Source organism: Dermochelys coriacea, chromosome 4, assembly GCF_009764565.3.
Source record: "Dermochelys coriacea isolate rDerCor1 chromosome 4, rDerCor1.pri.v4, whole genome shotgun sequence".
Lineage (NCBI taxonomy): Eukaryota > Metazoa > Chordata > Testudines > Dermochelyidae > Dermochelys > Dermochelys coriacea.
In genome coordinates this window covers 15,400,385-15,426,782 of record NC_050071.1, presented here as the reverse complement: position 1 = coordinate 15,426,782, position 26,398 = coordinate 15,400,385, and the positions used below count along the sequence as shown (strand labels likewise).

General features: G+C 41.6%; 1 protein-coding gene across 1 annotated transcript in view; it reads right to left on the bottom strand.

Annotated features, from left to right (window-relative positions):
- Positions 1-18,782, bottom strand: part of ANXA3 (annexin A3) — a 36,395-nt gene extending 17,613 nt beyond the window's left edge. Inside the window, exons 1-5 of the mRNA XM_038400439.2 lie at positions 18,552-18,782; positions 16,208-16,245; positions 2,873-2,960; positions 1,173-1,267; positions 260-373 (exon numbers count right to left, since the gene is read on the bottom strand). Coding sequence (XP_038256367.1) covers positions 260-373; positions 1,173-1,267; positions 2,873-2,960; positions 16,208-16,222 — 312 coding nt within the window. The 5' untranslated portion in view covers positions 16,223-16,245; positions 18,552-18,782. The remainder of the gene's footprint in view (positions 1-259; positions 374-1,172; positions 1,268-2,872; positions 2,961-16,207; positions 16,246-18,551) is intronic.
- Between the last annotated feature and the right edge of the window lie 7,616 nt (positions 18,783-26,398).

The following is a 26,398-nucleotide window of genomic DNA, read 5'->3' as shown; positions in this document are numbered from 1 at the left end:
ACTTTTTGTTGTTTCCTCAATGAAACTTTTTTGAAATAATTTTGAAAAAAAAAATGTCATTTCAGATGTGTGGAACCCTTACTTCCCCACCCCAATCATAAAAATGTGTTAGTGTTTTTCCTCTCCCTGCTGAAACTAAAATTTTTTTTTTCATTTGGAGAAAATGTAATTGAAAATTTTTTAATAATAATTACAAAATATTTATCTTCTTTCTAAATGCTCTAAATCAAAAGTATGAAACATTTGCTTGCAGACTTACTTTCATGGATTTCTTAAGCTGTTTAGCATCAAACACAGCTGGTGGTGTTACAAGTGCAACCATAACACGCTCCAGATTGCCAGAGAGATCACTCTTCAAGTCATCTTTCAGGTCCTAAACAAACAGGCAAGACCCAGGGTGATTAGCTTGCACTTTCACAGATCACATTATTTCCAGATGAAATGGCAAGTTTAGTTGTTACTATTGGAATAATTCCACCCTGCTTCTCCTCAATCATTTCTATTTTCAGAAGCATCTTGCTCATGGTGTGTCGCATTTGAGGTTTCCTTCCAAACAAAACACAAACCACTACTATTATTTAGAAAGCTAATTCACTCTTTCAAAATTAAGAATAAATTAAGGTCAGCTGGGCTGGGTCTCAAAAAAACAAAAACAAACAACCCCCCCACCCAAAAAAAAACAAAAACAAAACACTGCAGAAATGTAGATATATTGATTCTCAAGAGAAAATGGAAGAGGCAGAGAATCAGATTCATGTGTTAGTTGGTCCGGGAAAAGGTAACTGCAGATACTGGAAAAGGGGCCTTTTAACTCCCAGCCTTAACTCATTTGTCATCTTCCCAAAAATAAATGGTAAGAGTTACTTTATTTCAGTGCCTAGTCCACACTGAAACAACAGGGGCACTTGTTTGGCTTCTTGTTTAGCACATGCTTCATTGCTTAATGGTGTACTGAAAAGAGTTTGTATTGGTTAGTTTTTTTCCTAATCAAAGCGTTCCTTCTTTATTCTCAGAGCTGGCTATAAATTCAAATGAGTTACTTAGATGTATTCATTTCTCATATCCTGTCTCATAATCAAGCAATGTTAGGGTTTGTGCACATACAGATTAGTTTTGCATAATGAAGATGCTACAGGATATTTTTACTGTCCGCTATCCTCCCTAAGCTGTACCTTTCCTGAAGCTGCCCTGTACTCCTTAGCCATCAGCTGCCGCTGAGCATTTGATCTCTCTGTGAGAATGCTGATCAGCGTTTTCTCATCCGTCCCTGAAAGAAAAATCATTTTACTCAAGGTTGTTCAACTCCCAGTTTTACACAACCCAACAAAACTCCTAATGCACTGAAAGTAAAATGAGTTATTCCAACTCGCTTGAATTCACTGGGAAAAGAAGCATATTATTCACTTTTATACTTCCTGAAGTGGCATTTTAGTAACCAAGTTGTCCTCATTGATTTGTCAATTTGTTCTAAAACTCTCTCCATCCTAGGCACTGGCTGAAAGCGAACAGAAAAGGAGAAGGCAAAGATCGCTTCAAATGGAGATGAGACCTAGCCAGATATCTTAAGTGTCAGGGGATTTCGGGGTGGGGAGGGCAAAAGACCTATCTGGCTTCAAGATTAAACTCGATAAGTTCACGGAGGAGATGGTGTGATGGGACAACATGATTTTAGCAATTAACTGATCTTTAAATATTCATGGTAAATGGGCCCAATGGCCTGTGATGGGATGTTAGATGGGGTGGGACCTGAATTACTACAGAGAATTCTTTCCTAGGTGTCTGGCTGGTGAGTCTTGCCCACATTCTTAGGGTTTAGCTGATCGCCATATTTGGGGTTGGGAAGGAATTTTCCTCCAGGGCAGATTGGCAGAGGCCTTGGGGTTTTTTTGCCTTCCTCTGTAGTGTGGGGCACAGGTTACTTGCTGGAGGATGCTCTGCTCCTTGAAGTCTTTAAACCATGATTTGAGGACTTCAATAGCTCAGACATAGGTGAGAGGTTAATTGCAGGAGTGGGTGGGTGAGATTCTGTGGCCTGCATTGTGCAGGAGGTCAGACTAGATGATCATAATGGTCCTTCTGACCTTAATGTCTATGAGGTGGTTGAAGTAGTACCCCTTTATCAAAATGTGAACTTGTCCAATCATCATAGTTACTGATTGCATGGAGGCATTACACTTTGTATACTTTGTGCAGCTCTGGCCACCCCATCTCAAAAAAAAAAAATTAGAATTCAAAAAGGTACAGAGAAGGGCAGCAAAAATGATTAAGGGTACAGAACAGCTTCCATATGAGGAGAGAGATTAAAGAGACTGGGATGTCTCATCTGGGAAAAGAGACGACTAAGAGGGGATATCATAGATGTCTATAAAACCATGACTCCTGTGAAGAAAGTGAATAAGGAAATATTTACTCCTTTACATAAGAATAACCAGGGTTCACCCAATGAAATTAATATTCAGTATGTTTAAAATAAACAGAAGGAAATGTTTCAGTGTCAACCTGTGGAACTCATTGCCAGGGGAGACTGTGAAAGCTAACAGTATAACAGGGTTCAAAAAAGAATTAGGTAAGTTCATGGTGGATAGGTCCATCAATGGCTTTTAGCCAAGATAGTCAGTGATGCCAGAAGCTGGGAGTGGATGACAGAGGATGTATCACTTGATTACCTGTTCTCTTTGTTCCCTCTCAAGCACCTGGCATCAGCCACTGTCAAAAGACAGGGTACTGGGTTAGATGAACCATTGGTCTGACCCAGTATGGCCTTTTTTATGGCACACCAAATTCCAGCATTTCTGTGCTAAGCCTGACACACAGAATACCATGATCTGCTTTTCTGTAACAATATAGGAGTAAAACTTAGAATCATATTTACCAATTCCTTTGATTGCCTTCCGAACATTTTCAGCATCCTTGGATGCATTGAAACTTGTGTAATCTCGAATGGTTCCTCTGCTTCCAACCTAGAGATCAAAACAACATTTTGAGATCTAACAGCAACAAAAATCCCCTAAGTGTTTTAGGTTTGAAGTTTGACAAACTGTTTCCAGTTGCTTCATATTTTCACCATGACAACAATAAACTAGTGTTTAAAATTTAATTGAGCTCAGCGTTGGGAGTGTAGATTTCCTACATTTTAATCACAGCTCTGATATCAACTCTCTCACTGGCCTTATGCATCCTTGCCTCAGTTTCCCCATCCATAAAATTATGATATGGCTCCAGAGGTGCCCAGTTCAAAAAGCATAACACAAGCTGCAGCAGCTCAAAGAGCCCAGATGCTGTAGCTGGGGCTTGTAACGTATCATATCCTCTGGGGATATGTTAATACATACCCACCAGTGGGTTATATATGCACAATGATTTATGAAACCATGGTGACATGTTTTTTCAAACTTATTTCTGTAGCAAAACACTCATTTTTGGCAGATTCACCAGCAAGTTTGGTGCCAATATATCCCCTGTTCACAGGCTTTTTGAAGCATTCATCATCTTGATTAGTGATGCGGAGATTTGTTCCCCTCCCGTTCCCCTGCTTTTTTATTATTATTAATTATTGTTATTAATTATTATTAAAGAGGGAAAGTTCCATGCCAGGATAACCCTTTTTGTACTAAATTGAAGGAAAGCTCTAGCATCGGCACACAGGGGAAATGGCGATTGCACAGGCTTGAAATTCTAAATATTGAAATAACTTTCAGTGAGGCCTCTGGGCATGACTGGAATATAAATTTCAAATAAAAACAAAAAATAATCAGATTATAGCTAAGCAAGTTACTTTAATCTCAATCATAATTGCATTGCTTTCCCCACAAAACACCAATGTGCCGGAGGGAAGATGATCATTTTTAAAGCAAGCAAGATTAGGTCTGGGTGGTAATAGGGAAAAGAAATTGGATTGCATCGTGTTGCTGAATATGAAATATGGTTAAATAGATCTAATTCACAGTGGACACTAGCTACATTGTTAAAAAAAATATCCAGGCTTTTGATCAAAGAGCTTCTACATTGCTTTTTATAAGCCAAAATCCTCTTTCCCCACTACACCCAAATTGTGCAGAATAGTATCAGCGAAAAATGTATCTGAAGTAAAAGGAAAAGGAGTACTTGTGGCACCTTAGAGACTAACAAATTTATTAGAGTATAAGCTTTCGTGAGCTACAGCTCACTTCATCGGATGCATTTGGTGGAAAAAAAAATTTTTTCAAAATTTTTTCCACCAAATGCATCCGATGAAGTGAGCTGTAGCTCACGAAACTTATGCTCTAATAAATTTGTTAGTCTCTAAGGTGCCACAAGTACTCCTTTTCTTTTTGTGAATACAGACTAACACGGCTGCTACTCTGAAACCTGAAGTAAAAGGGTTATTGACTCATTGGTGGATGGTGCATTAGGGTAGTGGGTTAATGGCTCACATAAAATGACCTAAGCTCAATTGCTGGGGGATAAAAGGGAAAGTGAGTTTGATACTTTCATCTTAGCTGGGATAGCCAAAATTTTTCAGAGTGGAACCTGATTTTGGATGTGTCAATTTCAAGTCAATTTTTTGACGGCGACCAACCTGAAAAACACTGTAGTCTTGATTTTTCAGAAGGGATGATGAGCAACCACAAATCCAGCTGAACTATGGGAGCTGCAATAGTTCATCTAATGAGATTTGGGGCCCTGGGGTATCAAACTGGGCACCCCAAAAAATTGCACCACGGGAATCAGTGGCAACTTTCAAAGATTCGTTTGCACGTGTACACATCACTAACATACCACAACACAGTACGGTTAGCAGTCACTCCTCAAGAGAAGGCCGGAACAGAAACAGAAGGGGTTGCACAGGTCAGGACTCAAGTGAATCCACAGATGTTGAAAAACTTCACCCCCTCTCCCCCCCTTTCTCATAGTCTAGTTAGTTCCACTCAGTGCCTTAGCACAAATCTTTATATTAAAATAATTCAGTTAATACCTTGGTTTAAGCCTCAACTCTGAGCTGCTTTAAAGTTACTGAAACCTGATACAAAGGACTCTATGCACTTTAATGATCTTATTAAAGTTAAGAGCCACTGGCCACAGAAAGATTAAAAACCACGCATCATTGAACACAGACACATTGTGAGCTTCTTTTGCAGTAGCAGTTATAGTTCTTATTTCCAAGGCTACACAGACAGTGTCACAGTTCTGGGACACTGCACCTGTGTTTCCCCCTCATGGTCCAGTAAGAGCTCCTGCTCAAGGCTTCTGGCTCATCGGCCCTCACCTTTCTTGGGCAGACACCTGTCTCTCTCTTCCTCCAGATCAGGGTTTTTGGAGGCAAGGAATTGTGCAGCCTGCACTGTGTTCCCTAACACGTCAGACTGCCTACACAGGCCTGCGTCTGCGCTTTATAGCCACTGAGGACAAAGCAAACAGCTTAACTGCCCACAGTTATAAGTTACCTCACAGCCCTTTCTCTGCAAGCAGATTTATTCTTAAAGGTGAAAGCATTACAGAGAACACATTAAAACAAGCACTCTGATAGATAATCAGTCCTTCAAACAATCAAATTCATAACTCCCTTAGCTTTATACAAGCACACTTCTGCATAAATTATGCCTTTTCTTTATACACTTGGGGTCTTTGATCTTCAGAGCCCTTGTATCAGTCAGACTGATTCTCTCCTCAGGGATAGCTTCAGAAGGTGGAGTCTGGAGGTGGGACTTTGCATTCATCTCCCCACAGGTATTTCTTAGGAAACTCACAACTTTGTCCCAGAAAGTTCCATCTCATCTGGCACATTGTATGAAATAGTCTTCTGAAGCGCAAAACACTTCACAGGGTTTACACTGGCCACATCTCCCTCCTAGAGGGAGTTATACATTCCCACAACAATACATGAACTTTGCATTTAAAATAGAGTGGACTCCAAAGCTATTTAAACTTAATTCAGTAAGATCTCCCGAAGATATTGCAAGAAATTGCCATATCTGTCACAGACCTCTCATGTCAATTACAAGGAGGTAAGTGAAAAGTGCTACACTGTCAATTTTAATTACCATTAGAAATACAAACCAAACGTATTTGCTAACTGGATGTTACAAACTCAATGAAAAATTTTAATTTTCAAGCTTTCAGGTGGGCATGGCAAAAAATGACAAATAAAAATCCCACAAGATGCTGCTCCGTGAAGTTTTCACTTTGTTTTTACAGTATATATTGTTACATATCGAGACAGTTTTACTTACCTTCAAATCATCTCTTTTCTCTCCAGATTGACACTGACCTGATTTCCTTCCCCCCGCCCCCCACTGAGTTGTATGGACAGTTTGATTTTGCTTTTCCTAAAGTGTTTAACATTATTTTCATAGACACTTGATTTTGTCTTTACTAACTGAATGGAGTGTAATCACCATCCTGTATTAGGAAACTTTGCAAGCTGAACACTTTTGAAGGTGGCTTCCCCCCCCCAAAAAAGTAAAATGTTTGGGGGGGGGGCTTATGATTAACCAAGTGCTGCAATACTTAAAGGATTGCTATATATAATTATAGACAAAAAAGCGTTAACATTAGTTTAGACACAGATCTGAAGGTGACGCTTCCTCATGAAAGTAATAGCAGTAAGCTTCCCTGTATAGGCAGTTTGGCAACTCCTGGAGTATTGTTTAACAACAGGATATGGTGCAACATTATTGTACAACTACTGTCTTCATCACGGACTCCTTCGCCACACCTCGTTCCCACAAAAGTTAATAGCACTTCTTGGTGAACATTGTCAAAACACAAGCAAGTTATTCCCCAGCTACTAATGTACACCTTGTGAATTATTGCCTGCTGACAAAAATACTGTCCAGTCTGGCTACCTTAATGAAATACATAAACAGGAAAGATTTACTTTGAAACAACAGCAGTGGTAAGTTTCAGTCTCAGACTCTGACACGGAATAACCTCTGGGTCCCAATAGGACACCCCTATCATTGTTTTTGTAGTTCAATATGGGATAATCTGAACATGATCTTCCTAGAATATCCAATAAGGCAGTACACAGAACTCCAGTGGTTGAACTGTAGAGTCCCAGAGTGATTATTAATTTGTATGAACAAGATTGAAATTAACACTAATTATTCAGATCACTTTTTTTTAAAATTAGAAGCCACATGACTAGTAGGGTAATTTAATATGTACTTAGCAACCAAACATATTTAGGGTATGCAAGGAGAAATTTATTAACTCTTACAGCTCTGGAAACCTAGATCTTCTCCTCAGCCACAGAACACTTAAAACCCTGGCAGCAGCGCCAGCTCCCTTGCACGACTCCAACAGCGTTCCTCAACCCTGTCCCTGACCCAAAAAGAGACACGGTTGGAGACAGAGTGCAGTCTCCCCACCCACTCTACCCTAGGGGGTCTCTGCCGAGACTGTCAAGCATTGTGCATTTTCACTGGTAGCCAGCCCGAGTTTAGGCACATATTTTAACTACCTACACCTGGTAAATGACAACATTATCTGATCCATGTTTGCAGAAAAGAAGGGCCAAATACTGTCTGGTAACTTAGTCCACGAAACACTTCTTTGGATTAAAGTCTTAAAGATTTCTCAAGCGCTTGTAGCTAAACAACTCATCCTTCTTAGACTGAAGAGCAGACTACTTCCAGGGAGAGAGGCTTGGCACAGCTACTTGGCTGACCTGACCACTAAAGAGTAGGTAACGTTTTGGGGCAGAGGAACTTCAGACAAAAAGTGAAAAGCTTTGGTCTAACTTTAAAAAAAAAATGTTTGATTAACTCCTAGCAGAAGGAAACTGAGGTGTTGCTCTCCTCTCCGATTCCCTTTTTGTTCTGTCTTCCCCCCGCCCCCATTCTCTCTTTATTGGGGATGGGGGGGCAGCAGAGGGGGATTCAATAAAACTGAAATCCAAATATAACTAGCAATCAGTTTAAACAGAAAAATATTGCTAAGAAGTGACAATTTCAGTAGAGGTAAATTGAATGGGAGATAAAAGTAAGCGTACTAAAGCCACTGCACACAGTGGGCACAAAGGGCCAAATTCTCTCCCATGTAAGCTCACCAGTGTCAATGAATTTGGCCCAATATGTATACACATTGATACACTAAGCAGGGAAACAGACATTTGTCAGCCATCTCCATTTCTGCCAGCATATGTTTATGCTTTAAAGAAAGCATGGCCTTGTGTATGATGACGACACTGGACTGGGATTCAGGTGGTCTGTTTTTAATTTCCATCTGCCCCAAGCTTCCTGTGAGGATGTGTCACTTAGCTCCTCGTGCTTCAATTCCCTCCATCAGCATTTCCCAAACTGTGTTCCGCGGAACACTGGTGTTCCGCACGATGTGAATAGGTGTTCCGTGAAAGAATCTAGCATTTAATTTTGACTCTTGCACTTGATTTTTTTATACACGCTTTCCAGGTAGAAATGGTTAGTTCAAGTTATTTTTAATTTTTACTTTTGCTTTGTTTTATAAAATAAAATATATTTGAGCATAAATAACGCAATTTTTTATTTGAAAAACCAAACTACAAAATAGTATAAGTGTTTCATAATAGGATAAAAAGTGTTCTGTGGCCAAAAAAGTTTGGGAAATGCTGCCCTACATCTATAAAAGTGGCAATACCAACACAGTCCCTCTCCCCCATTTTTTGGGGCTCTCTCACAATTGGTATGGAAGCTGGCAACTTTCCTCACCAGCCAGATGAATTATCAGCCATGCCCAGATTAGTCTTCAGCCCTTAACTCCAGCCTCCATTTGTTGTCTAAACAATCAAGCTCACAAAACAAAACTTCCAGTGGGGGCTCTCTACCCAGCCATAACTCCCAAGGTTTCTACCAGGAGTTTCTTTCCTCCAGGGTCTATTGCAGGAGACTGTCCCTTCCTGTAGTCCAGCTCCACCTCCACACACACACTTTTTCTAGGCAACACTTAGCCAGTTCAATTATGTTGACTAATTTAGACTGTAAACTCTGTGGCTGGGACTTTGTACAGAGCCTAGCATTATGGGCCCCTGGTCTCAGCTGCAGTCTGTAGGCACTGTTGTAATGCAACTAATAAAATGAAGAACTAGAAAATGTCAGCTAATGGCTGTTTGCTGAAAGAGCACTGGATTGAGGATATTTCAGTTCCTCCCACTGAAGGGTTACTGTAAGGCAGTGCTAGTGAACAATCTTGGGAAGAAACCGGACAAGCTTTGAAAAAAAATGTAGTGATCAGCTACATAAGACAGAAAATCCATAACCAGAATCCTATTTCATTTCCTTGCCCTGCTTGTATTTAAGTTCTTTAAATGAGGAAACAGGGCTACATCCTTGTGGGTGTGGAGGAAAAAAAGCAAACAAGCTATGAACTCAGTCTTTCAGGAATGTTGACTTAGTTACATCATTTAAAAAAAGTTACCTTGTCCCGATTCTGCACTCCTATCTGTTCTGGACATGTCTGGGCTCAAAACATTGACAGAAATAATAAGTATACATGGCTAGCACTTTCCTGAGACTGTTCCCACCAACACTGCATTGCCAGTAGAGTGGTGCACTGTATATACAGTTATCCCGAAGACAAAGTCTCTGCTATTTTTGGCACACATTCACTTTATTCAGTGAACCCTCTGCTTGTCCTGAGGAAGCGTAGTTGAATGCAGGTCGAAACTAAATCAAGGGAAGTAACCAAAAGGGTGTGATCTTGCATACCCAGGCACAACTTCCTTTGGCTTTGGTGGGACTTCTGCCTTGCATGTGGACTGCAGTGCTGCGCTAAGTTTTTCTTCCTCATCCCTTCCTCTCCCACAACAAAACAAACACAAGAAAGCCATCTGCCTACAAGCAGATTAAGCACCCCAAATCAATCAGATTTTGGATATGAATACCTATGAATGATAATGATAAAACCAGGATTTTTAAAAGCATTTAAGTGAGTTAGGAGCAGAAGTCCTATTGCAGGTGAATGGGACTTCTGCTCCTAACTCCTTTAGGGCAAGTCTTCAGTGCAATCAGAGGTGTGATTTCAGCATGTGTAGACATACCTGAGCTAGCTTAAATCTCTCGCTAATTTGGGTTCCAACAGAAGTGAAGCCATAGCAGTGTCAGCTGCGGCTCACGTACAAGCCTGCCAGAGACGTGACTAGCTCATGCTGCTATTCGTAGCCTCTGACTGCAGCGTGGATGTACCTTTAGGTGCTTTAAGGTCTCCTCTATAGAGAGAATGATACTCATGGAAAATAAAAGCCATCCAATTAAAACCAATTCAAAAAAGTTGCTGCATTACATTAAAGGTAAGGGTTGTAGGATCTCCTAAGATTTCACTAATTTTTTAGAAATTAAACTGTGATAATGTTTACCAGTATACTATGATGTACCAGAAAGTTAGACTTGAGAGAAAACAGTGATAAAATAAATTAAGTCCATTTTGTGATTCAATACCCCATTTTTTAAAACTGTTTGCTCACTTACTTGGCAAGGTATCTCCCAGTTGTGTGTGAATTAGCAAAAAAGTGTACTCTTCAGAGTGCCGGTGCATAGATGGATTGCTGCACCCACATGGAGTCACTGAATTCTGTGGGAGTGCAATGGTACCCATGTGCTATCAATTGCAGAGAGAGTGCCTAATCATGCAGAATAGATGTCCAGACTAGAGGAGGCATTGAGTGCCGTGCTTTTAACAGTGATACAAGTTCAGGTTGAATTTGTCATTGAATTTCAAAATAATTTCCAATTATTTTGCTACCAAAATTTCTTGAGTTTTATATCTTTCACTAGTTTATCCAGGCCAAAAAAAATTCCAAACAAATATTCTTGTTTATTTCTAAAGTTTAATCACATAAGCTACTGTTGTAGACTATGAATGTGTCAGTCCAGCCTGCTACAGTAATAAACCTTTTAAAAAAATCTCACTAAAACATCCCACTTTCAGCATTTTGAGAGCAGGTGGGAAAGTTACTCTACAACCAGCTACTATCTTTACAGCCTTGGTAGTTATTTGTTCAATTTGCATGGCTGGCTAAGACATCCAGAGCTGGAAAACAGTCTAATTGTCCTTTACTGGGATTCTTGCATCTTCACCTAAAACACTGAACACTGAGACTCAGGTCTAGTCTGGTCTAACTACATTGCTCAGGAGTGTGAAAAATCCACACTCCCGAGCAACAAAGTTATACCGACCTAACTGCCTATTTAGAGTGTGTTATGTTGACAGGAGCACTTCTCCATTGCTACTGCCTCTCAGGGAGGTGGAGTATCTACACTCTCCCCTGTTGGTGTAGCAGTGCCTTCATTTAAGTGCTCCCAACTGTGCCAATGCAGCATTTTAAGTGTAGACCTTCCCTCAGAGACAGGACACTGGACACCAGGCTAACCCAGTATGGCAATTCCTGTGTTCAAGTTTCATAAGCCTCTGATGTTCTACAAATCAGAATTTATTTTAATAAAGAGAAAGATAGGTTGAAAAACTGTAGCCAAGTATGGAATCTACAATCTGTTTTTTCCAGCAACGGGGAGGGGGTGGGGGAAGGGGGTGGCATATGGTAAACCAGAAGGGTAACCACACTCATTAAGACAGTCACTAACCACCTGGGTTAGTGTGAATGGGACAGATGAAGCCACACCTTGAAAAGTGACTATTTTACAAGTAACTGACTCGTGCCTCAAATAGCATTTCCTCACAGTTGAAGATTTGCCAAAGTTCTGATACAGCAAAACTGAGAATTTGTGGGGTATTGCAAAAAAACTGTCAGAGTAAAACAAAATAGTTTTGAAACACTGAATTAGCACCACAGGCTAACAGATGTCAGCTGAAGAAATCCAAGAGTACTTCACATTACACAGTGTTAGGTCTTATGAAAAAATACAGGATCAAAGTATGACAGTAACATTTCCTTTCCTTCTCCAACCAGAAAACCCGCATCTCTTTTAATGAATGCATGAAATAGGCCAAATCTCAAATATTCATACTTCAGATGAAATCACTTGAGGCCTCATGCTTTCCTTGCACAGTAAATACTCTACCACCCCCTAAATCAAACATTAGTCCTTTACATCTTAAGATCTTCCCCCTCAGCAACCTTTTCCCTTATTTCATATGCACTATTCCCTTCATTCAAAGGTTATACTTATTATTTAGAAGGTCTCCATCCTAGTCAAGAAGGATGTTTGAAAAGCAAACCATCAACGTGGCAATTTATAGCTGCAACAAAATGCGTTCATGTTGTAAGAACCTGCTGTCGAAAGAAACAGCAACTCCACACTCTGTGCAAGGTCGGGGTCAGAGGCCAGCTAGTAAAAAGTCCCAGAAAAGGGTAGTTCCTGGTTCAAGCTGAGAAGAGCCGAGAAAGGAGAACTGACCTGGCTGCAGCGTTGTTAAGAACTGGTGAGAGACAAGAGAGATGAAATAGAAAGTAGCTGAGGGTCACTGGGTTTAGAGAGTTAAGAAAAGAGGAGCTCTGAACCCGACCTGACCTAGATACTTTTAGGGCTAGGGATATCTAAGGCTTCTAGCAGTCTATCCTTGAGATCTCACAGCTGTTTATCATCCCAGCTGCGCTAATAAACCATAAAAGTTAGCATTGCTTATCCAAAATAATATGCTTTCACATCACTTTCCAGTGAACAGGATGAAGTCCAATGAGCTTCATTCAACCTATTTTGAACTGTTGGGAAAGCAATCAGGGGTCCTGGAAGAACTAACATCCTAGAAGATTTTGTTTTTAAAATGCCTTCCCCACACCACATAATCCCATGGATAAATGGTCAGAGGTGAAGTCCAGGGCAAGCACCACCAGTAACAGTGCAATCTCCAAGTTCACAACCACTCTTCCAGAAACCTCTACTGCTGAACTGCAACAGACTTGAATGGCTCAAACTCATTCCCTTCCGTGCATTCCAAGCTGCATTCTGAGTCACTGCACACCTGGGACTAGTTTATTAGGTTGGGAATATCTCCCTCCTGGGAGCACTTTCTTCCTCAAAAGAAAATTTGAATTGTGCCAGACTGATTTCCCTAGAGCCTGATGGCTTCTATTTATCCACAGAACAGGTATAGCATGCACAGCGGTAGTTTGAGCTTCCCTGCCCCCCCCACCCCCCGCCCATGCACTGCTAACTTGATCTCACCAAGACAGGGTTGAGGCATCTCTGAGGGCCAGAGAATAGATTCGTTTCCATGCCTATTCAACCTAAAGCCCACTTTTGGCAGCTGTAGCCCCTCAGCGTCCCTTATCCCACCAATCCTTTCCTGGCAACCGTCTCCTTTTGTTCCAGGACACGTGAAGTTGCATAGGTACTCAAGAAATCATTCATCAATGCAATGCTTCGACACTACCTTATTACAGAGCAAAACACAATGGTCAGATAAAACTACTCATACTCAAAAGTTCAAAAAGAACTTTACTATTTGTAGGATAAATGGTCATCAGAAATGCAGCAGGGTGCAATACTTCATATTCTACAGGAAGCATCGGTCCATATGCTGGGTTATGGGAAGAACAAATAAATGATCAGCCTGAAAACAGATGGACAGCGAATGGGGATTTGGCTTAGTTTCATGACTATGGGGGGGGGGGGAAGGGTCATGGACAAGAAAGAGGGCCTAAAGACAGACAGACATGAAGTAGTTAGGTACAGAGGGACTAAAAGGCTGCATCAGATGACCAGGGTAAGACAAAAGGATCTACTGGCTGCTATGAAGAGACATGAAGATGGAAGTCAATTTTTACTCCACAAACAAAATACTGGTTTAACAATCTTTGGCCTCTGTAGAGTGCTAATGAGGCTTCCACGTGCAATGTGAATACCTATGTTGGAACTGGACTGCCACCCCTTTGCACAAGCCAAACTGCTGTCAAATAACTACATCTCATTACTTTCCCAAAGGTCAAGCTGTTTACATCTGGATTTTGGTTTGGACCATCTCTCTATTAATGCTCTAGTCTAGTTATGCAATAGTGAGCTAGCAGTGAATGGTTATGAGATATTAAGTCCTCTTCAGAGCTGAAGTAACTCAAAGTCAGGCAATGCTACCTCATGACTCCTGTAGGCAGGTTCATCAAATTACATAAAGCTTCAGGAAGAGAGTTTGCTTGGAATAGCCAAAATTCATGTTTTTATCAAGAGCCTATAAAAACAAAAGCAGTATAATTACAGAGGAGGAACTGTCAAAGTTGATTCATACCCAGAGCCTGAAGAGCTCCAGAAAAAGATCCTGCTCCTTTGGTGCTGGAAGCATTTTGTGTAACTACCCCTAATAAATAACATCTTAAAAAGAAAGACATGATCTGTCTGGTTTTAAGAACTCTTATCATATAACAACCCTTTTAAGCCATAACTTACTCTCCTTCTTGTTACTTTTCTGTTTAGAGGATTTACTTCATCTACACTGAAGTGTGTAATTACTTCTTTCAAATTGTCATTGCAGAGAGTGGTATCAACCAGGTTTACTTCCATTTCTATTTAGTTCTGAATAAGTGGTTAAGCACTTCTCATCCTCATTGCAGACATATTTAGAAATACTTTCCCTTAACTCAAAGGACTATTGAGTTTCTCCACCCAGCTTTCTGGCTGAAAATTTTCCTAGCTTTGAAATCCACATCAAACATGCTTTTCTTTTCTGTATTGCTTTTTGTACCATTGTTTGAAGCCTTCTTCTGTGTCAATATTTACTGAAGTATGAGTTGCTTGTTCTCTTCCCAGGACATCTTGTTCACTGGAAATACATCTCCAGCTAGTCTCTCAGATTCCAAGGCCAGAAGAGACCGTTGTGATCATCTAGTCTGACCTCCTGTATAACACAGGCCACAGAACTGCCTTAGGAATTATTTGAGCAGATCTTTCAGAAAAACCATCAAATTGGGATTTAAAAATTGTCAGTGATGAAAAATCCACCACATCCTGTAGTAATCCCTGGAACAATTTAATTACCCTCACAGTTAATTTATGGCTTATTTCCAATCTGAATTGGTCTTGCCTCAAGTTCCAGCCATTGGACTAGTATGGCAATTATAAAATATGCTCTTCTAACACTGGCATTCATGAGACAGCTTTCAAACATAAATGGATTCACTTATTCTACAGCAATCTTTCAGCACAGATATGTTATTTTCATAACCAGTTTATGTATTTATGTCTGTCTGGAGTAGAGAAACCTGCAGGGATCAGAGTTCAGGTCTTTACAGTGAAGAGGACTGTAGAAGAATCTATGTAAAACAGAACTCTGTAGCCTCCAAGCAGGGTTCAGTTGCATTAGGTCAGTAAGGTGAACCTACCCACTGAGGCATTGTCCCACTTTGAAACATTAAAACAAAGTAAAATGTTCTGTCTCAATTCTATATGTCATTAATTCTACGACATAGCACTTCCATTTCCGAGATGAAATTGCCCCTGTGGGAGTAGTTGCTCTCATGCTCAAGCCAATGAAAATGCCTAAACACAACAGCCTTCACACGTCAGTGAATCCAGGTGGTCCAACCAAGGACTCAGGGCCCTTCAGAACCTGCACAGATGAGGAAGGTTATGTGCATCTTTTAAAACTGGAGCAGGGTTGTTCCAGGACAATAGCAACCCAACTGGTTCCTGTCAAGGCTAATCAGAAAGTTTCAGGTACCCGGCCTGGGGTAGATAGAGCTAAGTATTGCATGAGGTGAAAGTGTATAGTATATAGAAACGGAGATACTTTCTAGTGTGCTTTGAATACAAGAACAATGGAAAGGTAAGACTTGCTTAAGTTCACATACAGTCAATGGAAGACCCAGGAACAGAACCTCATTCCCAATAGTCTGCGCCAAACAATTCTCAGGCAGACTTCCTTTCCTGAGCTTCCTCAGCGTTTATTTTACACATCCATAAAAGCACAGAAGGATACTTCTGTAAGGAAAACAGGGAGTTCTTTCACCTCACAGCTATTTCTCGAGGGTGCTGGGTGTCAATGATCCGGAAACAAATCAAAGAGGTGAAGTATGCATTTAGGCCAGGATTTTCAAAAATGGGAGTCTTAAATTAGGCTCCTAAATCCATATTTAGGTGCCTAGAACAACTGGCCTGTTTTTCAAAAGCAGCAAATATCCAGAAGCTCTAACTGACCTTCTAGCGATCATTAGAAGTGACAAACATCTGTGTGTTTGAAAAAGTTTGATCTTGTTTCTTTTCCACGGGGATACTCTTTTTGTGGGAGGTTTGCCTCACTTTTAGGGAGAAAAAAATTCTGGAAAGTCCTGTGATTTTTATCTGTAATAATTTTTTTTTAAACTCACCCAAACTGATGCCATGATTTGATTGTTTCACTGAAAACCTGAAAAACAAATCAGATATTAATAGAAGATGACATTGTGCCAATTTATATTTACTGATAATAAAGAACAAAGTTATGAACTTTCCAACGTTTAAAAACAAACCCGGCAGATTTTTTTTTTTTAAGGAACCTTTTACTGAGAGCAAAGGTAAAAGTTTATAAGGATTAAAATAAATAAGCTACATTCTCTCACTCTCAGAAAACTATAAAGCTCCGTTGAGTCTTGGATCAGACTTTATTTGTGCTCTGACAGCATACACAGTACAGAGTTTTTGAGTCTGAAGACAGAACCTTACATGGATTTTTCCATTTGGCAGACACATTGTTTAAACATACTTACTCAGCTCAATGTTTTGTTTAAAATAAATCCTCCCGCCTTCCTTGACATTATAAAAACGAAACATACAGAAAAAATGTCTTAACAGTTGGCAGACTCTCCTTTCTCCCTCCCCCTCTTATCAGATCTGGTTTGTGTGCTTGTCCACCACCTTCTACCTTGACTGGGATAGCCATATTTATTAACTCTGACTTCACCTCCTCCTGCAAACTGAGTTTTAGACTGAATTTTGCTGAATTAGACTCAAAGTTGCTTAACTGAATCCTAGTGGTCTGAATCAAAACAGTCTAACCTCCATTGGCAGGAACATTTTATGATGAAAGGATGTGGACTATCTTTTGAAATGAATTACAAGTCTTGGGCCCTTTACCCCTTATAGCTTTACCTTTCTGAACAACCCCATTGATTACCATGGCACTTCTTACAGGAAAATTACTCCTGAGTAAAGATTACAGTATTCAGTCCTAACTTAACTGGTTCCTCACACTGATAGGAGTTTTGAATTTGTTCATTGGTTTATTTATATTGCTTCAGATACACACGACTAATGCTGAAACATAACCGTTTCTTTCACCATCCTTATTTAATCCTACAGTAAAATTCCATTCACACACAGGAAAGCATAACAACCTTTTCATCTTTTCTTTGGGCATTTCTAGGTTCCTCCAAGATTTTGTATCACCCCAAGAAGAAGTTTGAGATTTTTAGCACTTAATTTTGTAGTTTAAAGATATGAAGTTGAAGTTTCTTCGAAATAAGTCTGGTTTCTATTTACTAAAAAAAGACTTCATATTTTTATTTTGTATTGTTATCCAAGCCAGTAGATCTAGCCTTATGCATCTACTGGCTGGAATCCTTGGACCCTTTTGATCATAACAACAGCCATACTGGGTCAGACCAAAGGTCCATCTAGCCAATATCCTGTCTTCCGACAGTGGCCAATGCCAGGTGCCCCAGAGGGAATGAACAGAATAGGTAATCATCAACTGATCCATCCCTTGTCACACATTCATCTACTTATCTGTACTATCAAACATCAGAAAACCAAATGACAAATGCTATCAGTTAGATTCAGTGAATCCTGCATGAAGGACCACCTCCCTTATGTAAAATCCCGTTTTAAGCAATTTCTTTAAAAGAGCACTGTCAGGCAGCTTGTTTCCTCACTGTAGGTTTTATTTTAAAAATTGAATTAAAAATAAAATCTACTGTTACTACAAATGTGGTCAGGAAGTGTTTCTCTTTCAGTGTTTGCAAGTCCCACACACCAAGGCTGTAAGAGCTACCCCTGAAAATGAAACTGAATTGTCCAGTGGTTCCAAAACTACTTGTGGGCTTGGGGCCTAAATTAACAGAACACTTGTTGGTAATCTATGGACAACCGGTTGATCAAAAAGCAATGGCTGTTCCTCCTTGTTTCCCCTCTCCTAGATCATATTTTTAAAAAGCTACAATACACATTAAAACACTCCCTTAATATTGTTCCATGTGCATAATTGCCGAGTTGCCATTCATTTGCCAGTGGGAAGGTACGTGGCCCACAAGGGAGGATGTTAAAATATCTGAGAACCCCTGAAGGCTATCCAAGAGAGGGTTAAGGACACTCGTGCACAAAACACCTGGTGAATAATTAGGTTTAATTTAGGCAGGGGTGTGGCTTGGCTTTCCGAAGTTCAGCGGGGCTCATCTCTCCGCTCTTGGGTGCGCCGTGACGACCCGCTGCCCCAGATTTCACTCTTACCCGCCGGTGCAAGCGGACTGGGGCGGGAAAGGGGCAGAGACCCAGACTCTCACCCCCGCTGCGGGGTAATAATGCGCAGCGGGAACCGAGCGACGGGGTCTGGGGGCAGCTCTGCGGGGAAAGCGCAGCCGCTGCCTCTGTCTTCGGCAGCGCCTGACACAGCGGGGGAGCCCTGGGGACGCACGAGGCGGTCTCAGCCTCCCCCCCCCCCCACCCGGAGACACGTACCTGGAAAGTCCCCACAAACCACTTGCAGCGATAGCAGCTGCGAACAGCGCCCGAAGCAGCAGGCGGAGGAGCGGGCGCCGCCCAGACCCGCCCCCGGCGCAGGCTCCACCTGCCTTGCAAGGGGAGGCTGGAAAACCCTCCCCGCTACTCTACCCTATAGCAGCAGCTCCCTTTCCTTCCTCCCAGCCTTCTCCACTCTTGGGGCACCTGATCTCTCCTTCTTGCGGTCCCTGGGCGGGGGGAGGGGGGCCAAAGCTGAATTTAAACATATTTTTAACCTTTCCAACAAAATCGAACACAGATGTGTTGAATTGAGTCATTTCCTCCCGCCCCCCTTCCTGGATGGCCGAAAGGCCAAGGCAGATTTTCTCTCTCTTCTGCATTTGTGACTAGAACGGCTGTGAAAACACCACAGCTGGACTGGCAACACACTGCTTGAAATGTGTGTGTGTGTGGGGGGGGGTTGGTTGCTCTGTGGAGGTTCATGGTGTGATCGCGCACAAAGAAAGTGCGGAGTGGAATGGTGGGTGCAACAGCTGGCAGCGACTGGGTGGGCTAAGAAGTCTGTTGTCACCATGGCCGGTCACAGCCCACTATGTGATGCAAGCACCATTTGCAGATAGGAAGGCGGGTTGAGTGGGGGACCTGTGGCAGAATATTCTGCAGCTTTAAAGCTTTGGTTTTGGGAGTGGCATGTCCCAGCTACTTCAGAAAGGGGCAGTGGTGGCAGGAATATGTCACTCAGGGTGTCTGGAGAAGTATTTTGTCATTTATACATTCTCAAAGCTTTTGCTTATTCAAATTCAGAGGCAATCCCACCATTTGGGATTGGGAATTCTCTCCGATAGCTCATAAAATTGTATTTTTAAAACCATGACTATATAGCTTATAAAAATTAATTTGTTCTGGGGAACTTCCTGAAATTGTAAACTTACACTGAATATTTTAAAAACGGGTGTGCCTTTGAATTAAAAAATGGCAATAAGGAACTGTGAATTAAAGGAACCAACTCCAGTTGGGAGCCCAGAGGAAAATATTTTGGACAGTCACCAGTGGGGTTTAGCGAGGGCTGGGCTGGGCCAGGCCAGAGACAAGGCCCCTAGTGTGGAATCAAATGCCAGCAAGACTTTATTTATCCATGGGCCCTTCCAGGAACCAGATTGGACAGCCAATGTTAGCTGTATGGAGAGTCCCCCTTGCTGTGACAAAGGGGTCAGCTGCCTCTGCAGCATTTTGCCCCCTTGTGTTGGACCCAACAGAGGGCACAGGATTAGTGAACTGTGGCCACTGTAAGAATGAGCTAATGTGGAAAGGGGACATACACATTTCCCACTAGTCCCAGCCTTTTGGACATGCATGCTCTCTTATATAGCCCCCTTTATCCTAGGAAAACCACTTTACCCACAGTGGGCTCTTCGACAACAGTGGCTGAGGAAAGACCTGACAACACAGCTACGTTGTCAGGGAGCTATGGGAAGGCAGGAGATCCTGGTGCTGGCCTGGTGATACACTATGAATACCCCACACTCCTAGCCTCCTGCAGATGGCACAGGATACATGAGCTCTGGGACCGAACTCTGGATGGTCCATAGTTGGGGGAGAGGCAAACCATTTGTCCCCTCCCTGATGGTATTTACTGCCCCATCTCCCTTAATGAGCATTTCAGTGGAAGAGAGTGATTCGGGCCTCAGTGATGGTACTTCCCTTCCCTTTTGCCCCCTGCTTGGCCCCGGCCCCAGGTGACCCATGGGGTGACTAAGCCTACCAACAGGGCCTTATCCAAACAGCACCAACTGCCAGTCAAGGTTACCAGTCAAATGGAATGTTTGTATCTTAAGATTCCATGGCAGTTGGGAGTGACAGTTGGGCAGTACAAGACAGAGAGGGGAGACCAAGAGTCCCATTGCCTCTCCCAGGCTGACCGACTGGGCTGGAGTCTCAGAGCACTGCGGGGGCTGCTGGGCATTGCCAAATCCACCACTCCCTGCTCTAGGGCACAGGATCTGTTATCCCCTCAGGACAGAAGAGGCTTTTCCTGCCTCACCAGCATTAGCTGCCATCCAACAACTGTCTTGCATTTTAGAGGCAGCTAGACCAGCATACTGGCTGGACCAGCAGCACTCGGCCCAGAAGTGTCAGACTGAATTGGACCCGAACAGAGGCCACTGGGTGGGTAATGGTTTTATGGGGGAAATGGGAGGGCAGTGTATATGGGCAACATTGCATGCCAGGAAGCAACCTGTGGTAACCTAAACTCAACGGGGCTGTTGACTGTGTGGGTAGATTAAGCAACAGCATCTGAGTGATAGTCTCTGAGAGAATGCGCTGGCTGTGGCTTAGGAGACCTGAAAGGAAGAAAAGAGCATTGAGGGCTTAAAGTGTGTACAGTTGAGGAAGGATGGTCCTATAATTAGGGTGCTAACCTGGGACTCCCCATTCTGCCACAGACTTCCTGTGGGACCACTTATCATCTTTGTGCCTTGGTTGCCTCTAGCACTTTCCTACCTCACAGGGGTGTCGTGTGGATAAATACACTAAAGATTGTGAGGCATTCAGATACCATGGCAATGGGGGCTGTATAAGTACCTATGATTAGAGCTGGTCGGGATTTTTCTATTAGAATAAAAAAAATGCCCTTTTCCCACCTGATAAGCAGTGGTATCAGTGCACCAGCAACCTAACTCTTGAAAAGTTTTTTGTAGGCATTAGAGCAAAGGAGTGTTTAAGGAAGGATTTGAAGGAAGATAATGAAGTATCTTTGTGGATGTTTATTGGGAAGCTCCTCCCAAACATGAGGGACTGCATGGAGAAAGCACAAAGGTACTTGTTTGAAAATTTGACAGGTGGGTGATGGAGGCTGGAGTCAGCATTTTGATAATGAAGGAAAGATGATAGGAAAGGTATGGATAGGCCACAAATAAGCTTGAAAGTGAAAATAGGCAGCTGATAGTTGATGCAATAGAGAAGGGGGACACAGTAGAGGGACACAAAGAGAGAGGACATGATCAAAGTAATGGGCTACAAAAATGATCTTTGCTGCAGCAATCTGAGCAGATACGAGCAGGCAAACTTGTCTTTGTCAAGGTGTGACCTTAAGAGTACCCCAATGCCAGATGGTGCACTGTTGTCATGATATATACCCAAAATGTGACATGTAACATCTCACTGGAAAACTAATAACTCACTGATCATTAATATTCTTGTGTGATGCATGTACAGTTAACCACAAAGAACTTTACAGATGTGCTGTAAATATGTGACTAAAATATATTTGAACCAGACAGATTCAGGGAATTAATAAACAAGTTTTCTCCAGACAAGCAAAAGAGGCCAACACCTCAAACCATGTGTGGCCAAGTTCAACAGGCTATTCATATCAGAGGTTGCAGGAAGAGATCATTAGCATTGTAAAAATAATCAGTGGGGGAGGAACCGGAAGGATGTCTACACCCAGCAGGGGAAAGGAACTTTATATGGGGATACCCTTCAAAAGAATACAATTCAAAGGTTTACTGGACTATCATGAAAGGAGGAGCCAACTCCTAAGTTATCCTTCATGTAAGGAAACAAAGGAACTAAGCACTTGGAGCTCTGTGAAGGGTCCTGGCTAAAAACTGGTCAGCCATGTTGGACAAATGGTAAGAAAAACATCTTTAAACAATTGAAGTCTTAGCAGCATTCTTATTTTTGTTGGCTTGTACGCATTTCTATCATTATTCTTTATGCTTGATATCACTTAAACCTATGTCTTTTTAATGAAATTTACTTTTACTATAAACTAACTTAGTGCTTTGATTGAGATAGAGTGTTTGTTAACCCCAGGTAAGGTAATAAGCTGCTGTGTACTGTCTCTTCAACAGAGCAACAAATCTGATAAGGTTTTATGAGTGTTACAGTAAGAAGGAGCTGTGCATAGCAGAAAGATTTCTCTGAGGAATTTGGGATTTACTAATTGTTACCTGCTACGCAAGGTTTGGACTGGCAAAGTCCTGAAGAATTTGCTGGCAGAGCAGACAAGTTGGTGTCTGGGAGTGTCAGGGAGCTGACACGTAGCTTAGCAATAGCAAAGCTCTCACTTGCTGAGGCTGAGAGTGGTAACACTGTAACTCACAATTCTGGGAACTCCAGGAGATCAGGATGTTGTAGTAATGAGGGGATGAGAGCCTGGATGAAAGTTTTAGCTGTGTGGACGGATAGAAAAGGCCATGTCTTAGAGGTGTTCTGCAAAAAAACTGCACCATTTAGACAGTCTGGATGTGATGAGCTAGAGAAAACCTAGAGTTGAAGATGACATCCAGGTTATGGGCCCAAGTGACAGAGGTATGATCCCTAATAACTTCTTACATGGTCACCTTTATTCATGTCTTGAAAGTGGTGGCACTGACCAGTGATTCTGGGAAATGAATTTCTTTCCAAGAAATATTTGTCATAGACTTCAGTGGGCTTTCAGTCAGCCCCTGACTGTTGATGTCTGCTGCCCATTTGGCTTCTGTTTAATCATATTTATTATTTAGGTACTTGTACTTCTGGTTCTGAAATAATATTTTGAAGAGATATTGGACTTGGGAGAGAGCAAGCAAGGTATAACAGAGGTGGGGAGGAAATAACTTGGCTTGGACACTGAAACTGCCCATTCACTATGCATACGGTGTAACAATCTTGCTGACATCATTGTTTGTGTCAAGTGGTATTACCATAGCATTTTGAACCCTGCAGGTCAGTGAACCAGGAAAAGTCGGAGTCTGAGTATATTTGAGATCTTATAGCTCAACAGCACTATTTAAATAATTTAAATACCAGAAGTGGTCAGATAATATGGTGATGAGCACAATGTAAGCAGTCAGGAAAGTAGAAAAATGGGGAGATAGATAAGTTATAGCTGGTTGACAGATCTTTGTATTTTTGATCCTCTTGGGCAATGATTTTTTGGCCTCTTTTTCCATGGGTGGTGATTTCCTTTTGGAAATTGTTGGAGGAATGAATCGTCAGTGAGTGTGAGCCTGTTGAAGGATAGAGAATGAAACTTCTGCCCTTCCTAAGGATTCCATAGAATTCATTTGCTGAGGGAGGAACAACGGCATTCACAGGAGGAACAGTCTCCAGAAGTCCTTTCTTCATCTTCTGCATCACCGGATGATTCAGTTTTCAGAGTATTGGAGAGCTTTTGACGAGTAAGCTGAATCAGACGACCCAATTTTAGGGGAACATACCTTTTTATTCCTCAGTTCAAACCAAGCCTCCTGAGTGAGTTGACATTCCTGAACAAAGGGAAAATAAATGAGTCGCCCTCCCTACTAATGCGGAGTATCTGGAACCTGAGAGAGATATGGGCTCACTCTGTTTCACTGCCATCTGTCCCTAAAGACGGGGTTGCATTTTTTTCCATCTCTGTATCCTAACTTCCCTTTTAGATTCTGGAGTTTTGTAGAGTTTGAAACCACTCCAGACCCTGGTGTCCTTTGTTCATTGCTTAATCGTGGCTATGCATAATTCCAGATCTTGATAATGAAAAGGCTCAGGAAATACTGCAAGGTCAGGTCTAGATAAGAATATGTTCAGTACAATGTGCACCCTTCTGGGTTGCTGAGATTGTCAAGGAGGTTCACTAAGTGTCTGACAGTGGTGGCTGCACAGTTTCATTGTTAGACTTGACAGATGTACCTTTAAACAGAGACTTGCTTGAAAGAATATGATCTGATCAAATTGTGCTTGACACCTTGAAAATATTGCAGATGGTCTTCAGTGATTTGGTATTGGGAGTGAAACTAGAAAAGTTAGTTCCGAATCCTGCTCAGCTTCTGACATTTTTAGTGGCTTTTTTGGATTCCAGATGGGCTCTTGTTTGTCTGCTTCAAAAGAGATTTAATCTTTAGAAGGCAATGCTAGCTGCGAGGTGTTGAAGCAGCCATTTGATGAAATTTTTCTTCTGGGTTACTAGACTGGTGGCTTCAAGCACTGTTGTGAGGGTTTGCTTGCGTGCACTTAAGGATAGGGTTAACTCACTTTTGCATCTGAGAAATTCAGACTTGCTAGAGAGTTTGTGAATCTTCAAAGGTTACCTAATAATAGAAAAGTTCCATATGTACCACTTCCGAAGGGTAGCACAATTAGTGGTTAGGACTTTTCATAATGATTCCTTTAATGGGGAAGCATTATGTGGGAGAAGTGTCAAGTTACCTGTGGAGGTCAGTAGATTAGCAGAATTCCAAAAGTCTTTGTGTAAAGGTTTCTTCCAATATGACTGAGAAGATATTGATAATCTTTGGAGATTGGTCCTCAGAGTATCTCTAGGCCTCAATTGTCATGGATTCATTGGCTTTTGACAGAGTTATTTCAGGGCTGAAATTGGTCCAGTGTGATTATTGTGGAGAGTAGATGCATTTTTGGCTGTACAGTGTCCAGGTCATATTTTGTAAAACAGTAATTTGTGTTTACACTGTGCCTGGATGGAAAATCATGACTTAACAATTAGGTATGTGTCAGGAGAGAGTGGCTGGCCCTATGAAGGGCAAATGGCAAAATTCAGAGGCCAGTTAAGAATTGAAATAGGGGTATGTTTCCCGCACACGAGTCAAAGGGAGGCTTTCCAGATTAAAACATGGAGCTCAGCAGGTGACTGTGTCTGTTCCGTCCTCCAGAGGGACTGCACCCAATTTGACCACTCCAGGTCAAACCACTGATTATTTAATCAGATTTATTATGAAGGATCTTGTGTTTCTGATTGTGAAATAAATATTTGGATATTGGATGAGAGAGCGACCAAGACATGAGGGCAGGGAGGACTTAAGACAAGTTGTGATGAAAATCTGGCTCTTCTGAATAAGTGATTTCTTGTGTGGTGGGTGCAGCTGGATCAATCACCAGGAGACGATTGGGGCAGCTGGAAGGGGAGATGGGAGGGCACATCATCCAAGTGAAAATTTCATTTAGCACTTTCCAAATGGCTGTTACAAGTTTCAGTTCAGTACTAAATTTGGCAGTGGAGGAAAGTCTGATGGATCTAATTCTGAAGCAGTACAGCAATGAAATGAAATGGAATAAAGAAGAGTTGAAACTACTAGAGGCCAGTTGATGGATCTGATGGAGATTACTGCAGTTTGCATTGGGAATGTCAATGCTTGTCAGGCTTCTTTGCTTTCCCAGGAGAGCCAGTCAGTTCAAAATGAGGAGTGAATTTCCCAGTTTGCTCCAACTTGCGGAGTTTAGCATCTCTGCTGAAGTGGGATGGTTTGGTTCAATAGTTGGTGTGGAGTGTACTTGCCAGAAAATGACACCGGTAGCCATATTTTGTAAGTCAATGGAATCAGAAGAAAAGGGGACTGAAGAGGAAGCAAGAAGGAAAGAGAAAGAATGGATAAAAGGAAAGTCAAATATGAAAAAAGGAAAACCTACTGACAGAAGGAATAGTAGTAAAATTCTAAGAAATTTAAGAGAAAAAAGTAGCACAACTTTTGAGTCTACCCTCTGTTGTTTAGGACGAGAATTGTTATTTGTGAGTTTCTGGTTTCAGTATCAGAAATAAAATCCCTAACAGACCCCTAAAGAGTATTCATGCCTGCAAAGGGATATCACAGGACAACCCCTTTGGAAAAATAATTTCTTTCCTAGAACATTTTCTTATTTTTTTTCTCATTAACTTGGCATTAAAGTATCTGAGTCACATCCATTTCAAATCAATGGACAGAATCCCAAGGACTTCCAGGATGTTCTCTAAAGCTCTAACTGCTATGAACCGCAACCAGATTGTCTTCTATTTAATCCTACTTATTATTTAGGTTTGTGTTTCTGATTCTGAAATATACATATGGATATTGGACTTGAGAGAGGGTGAGACCAAGGTATGATGG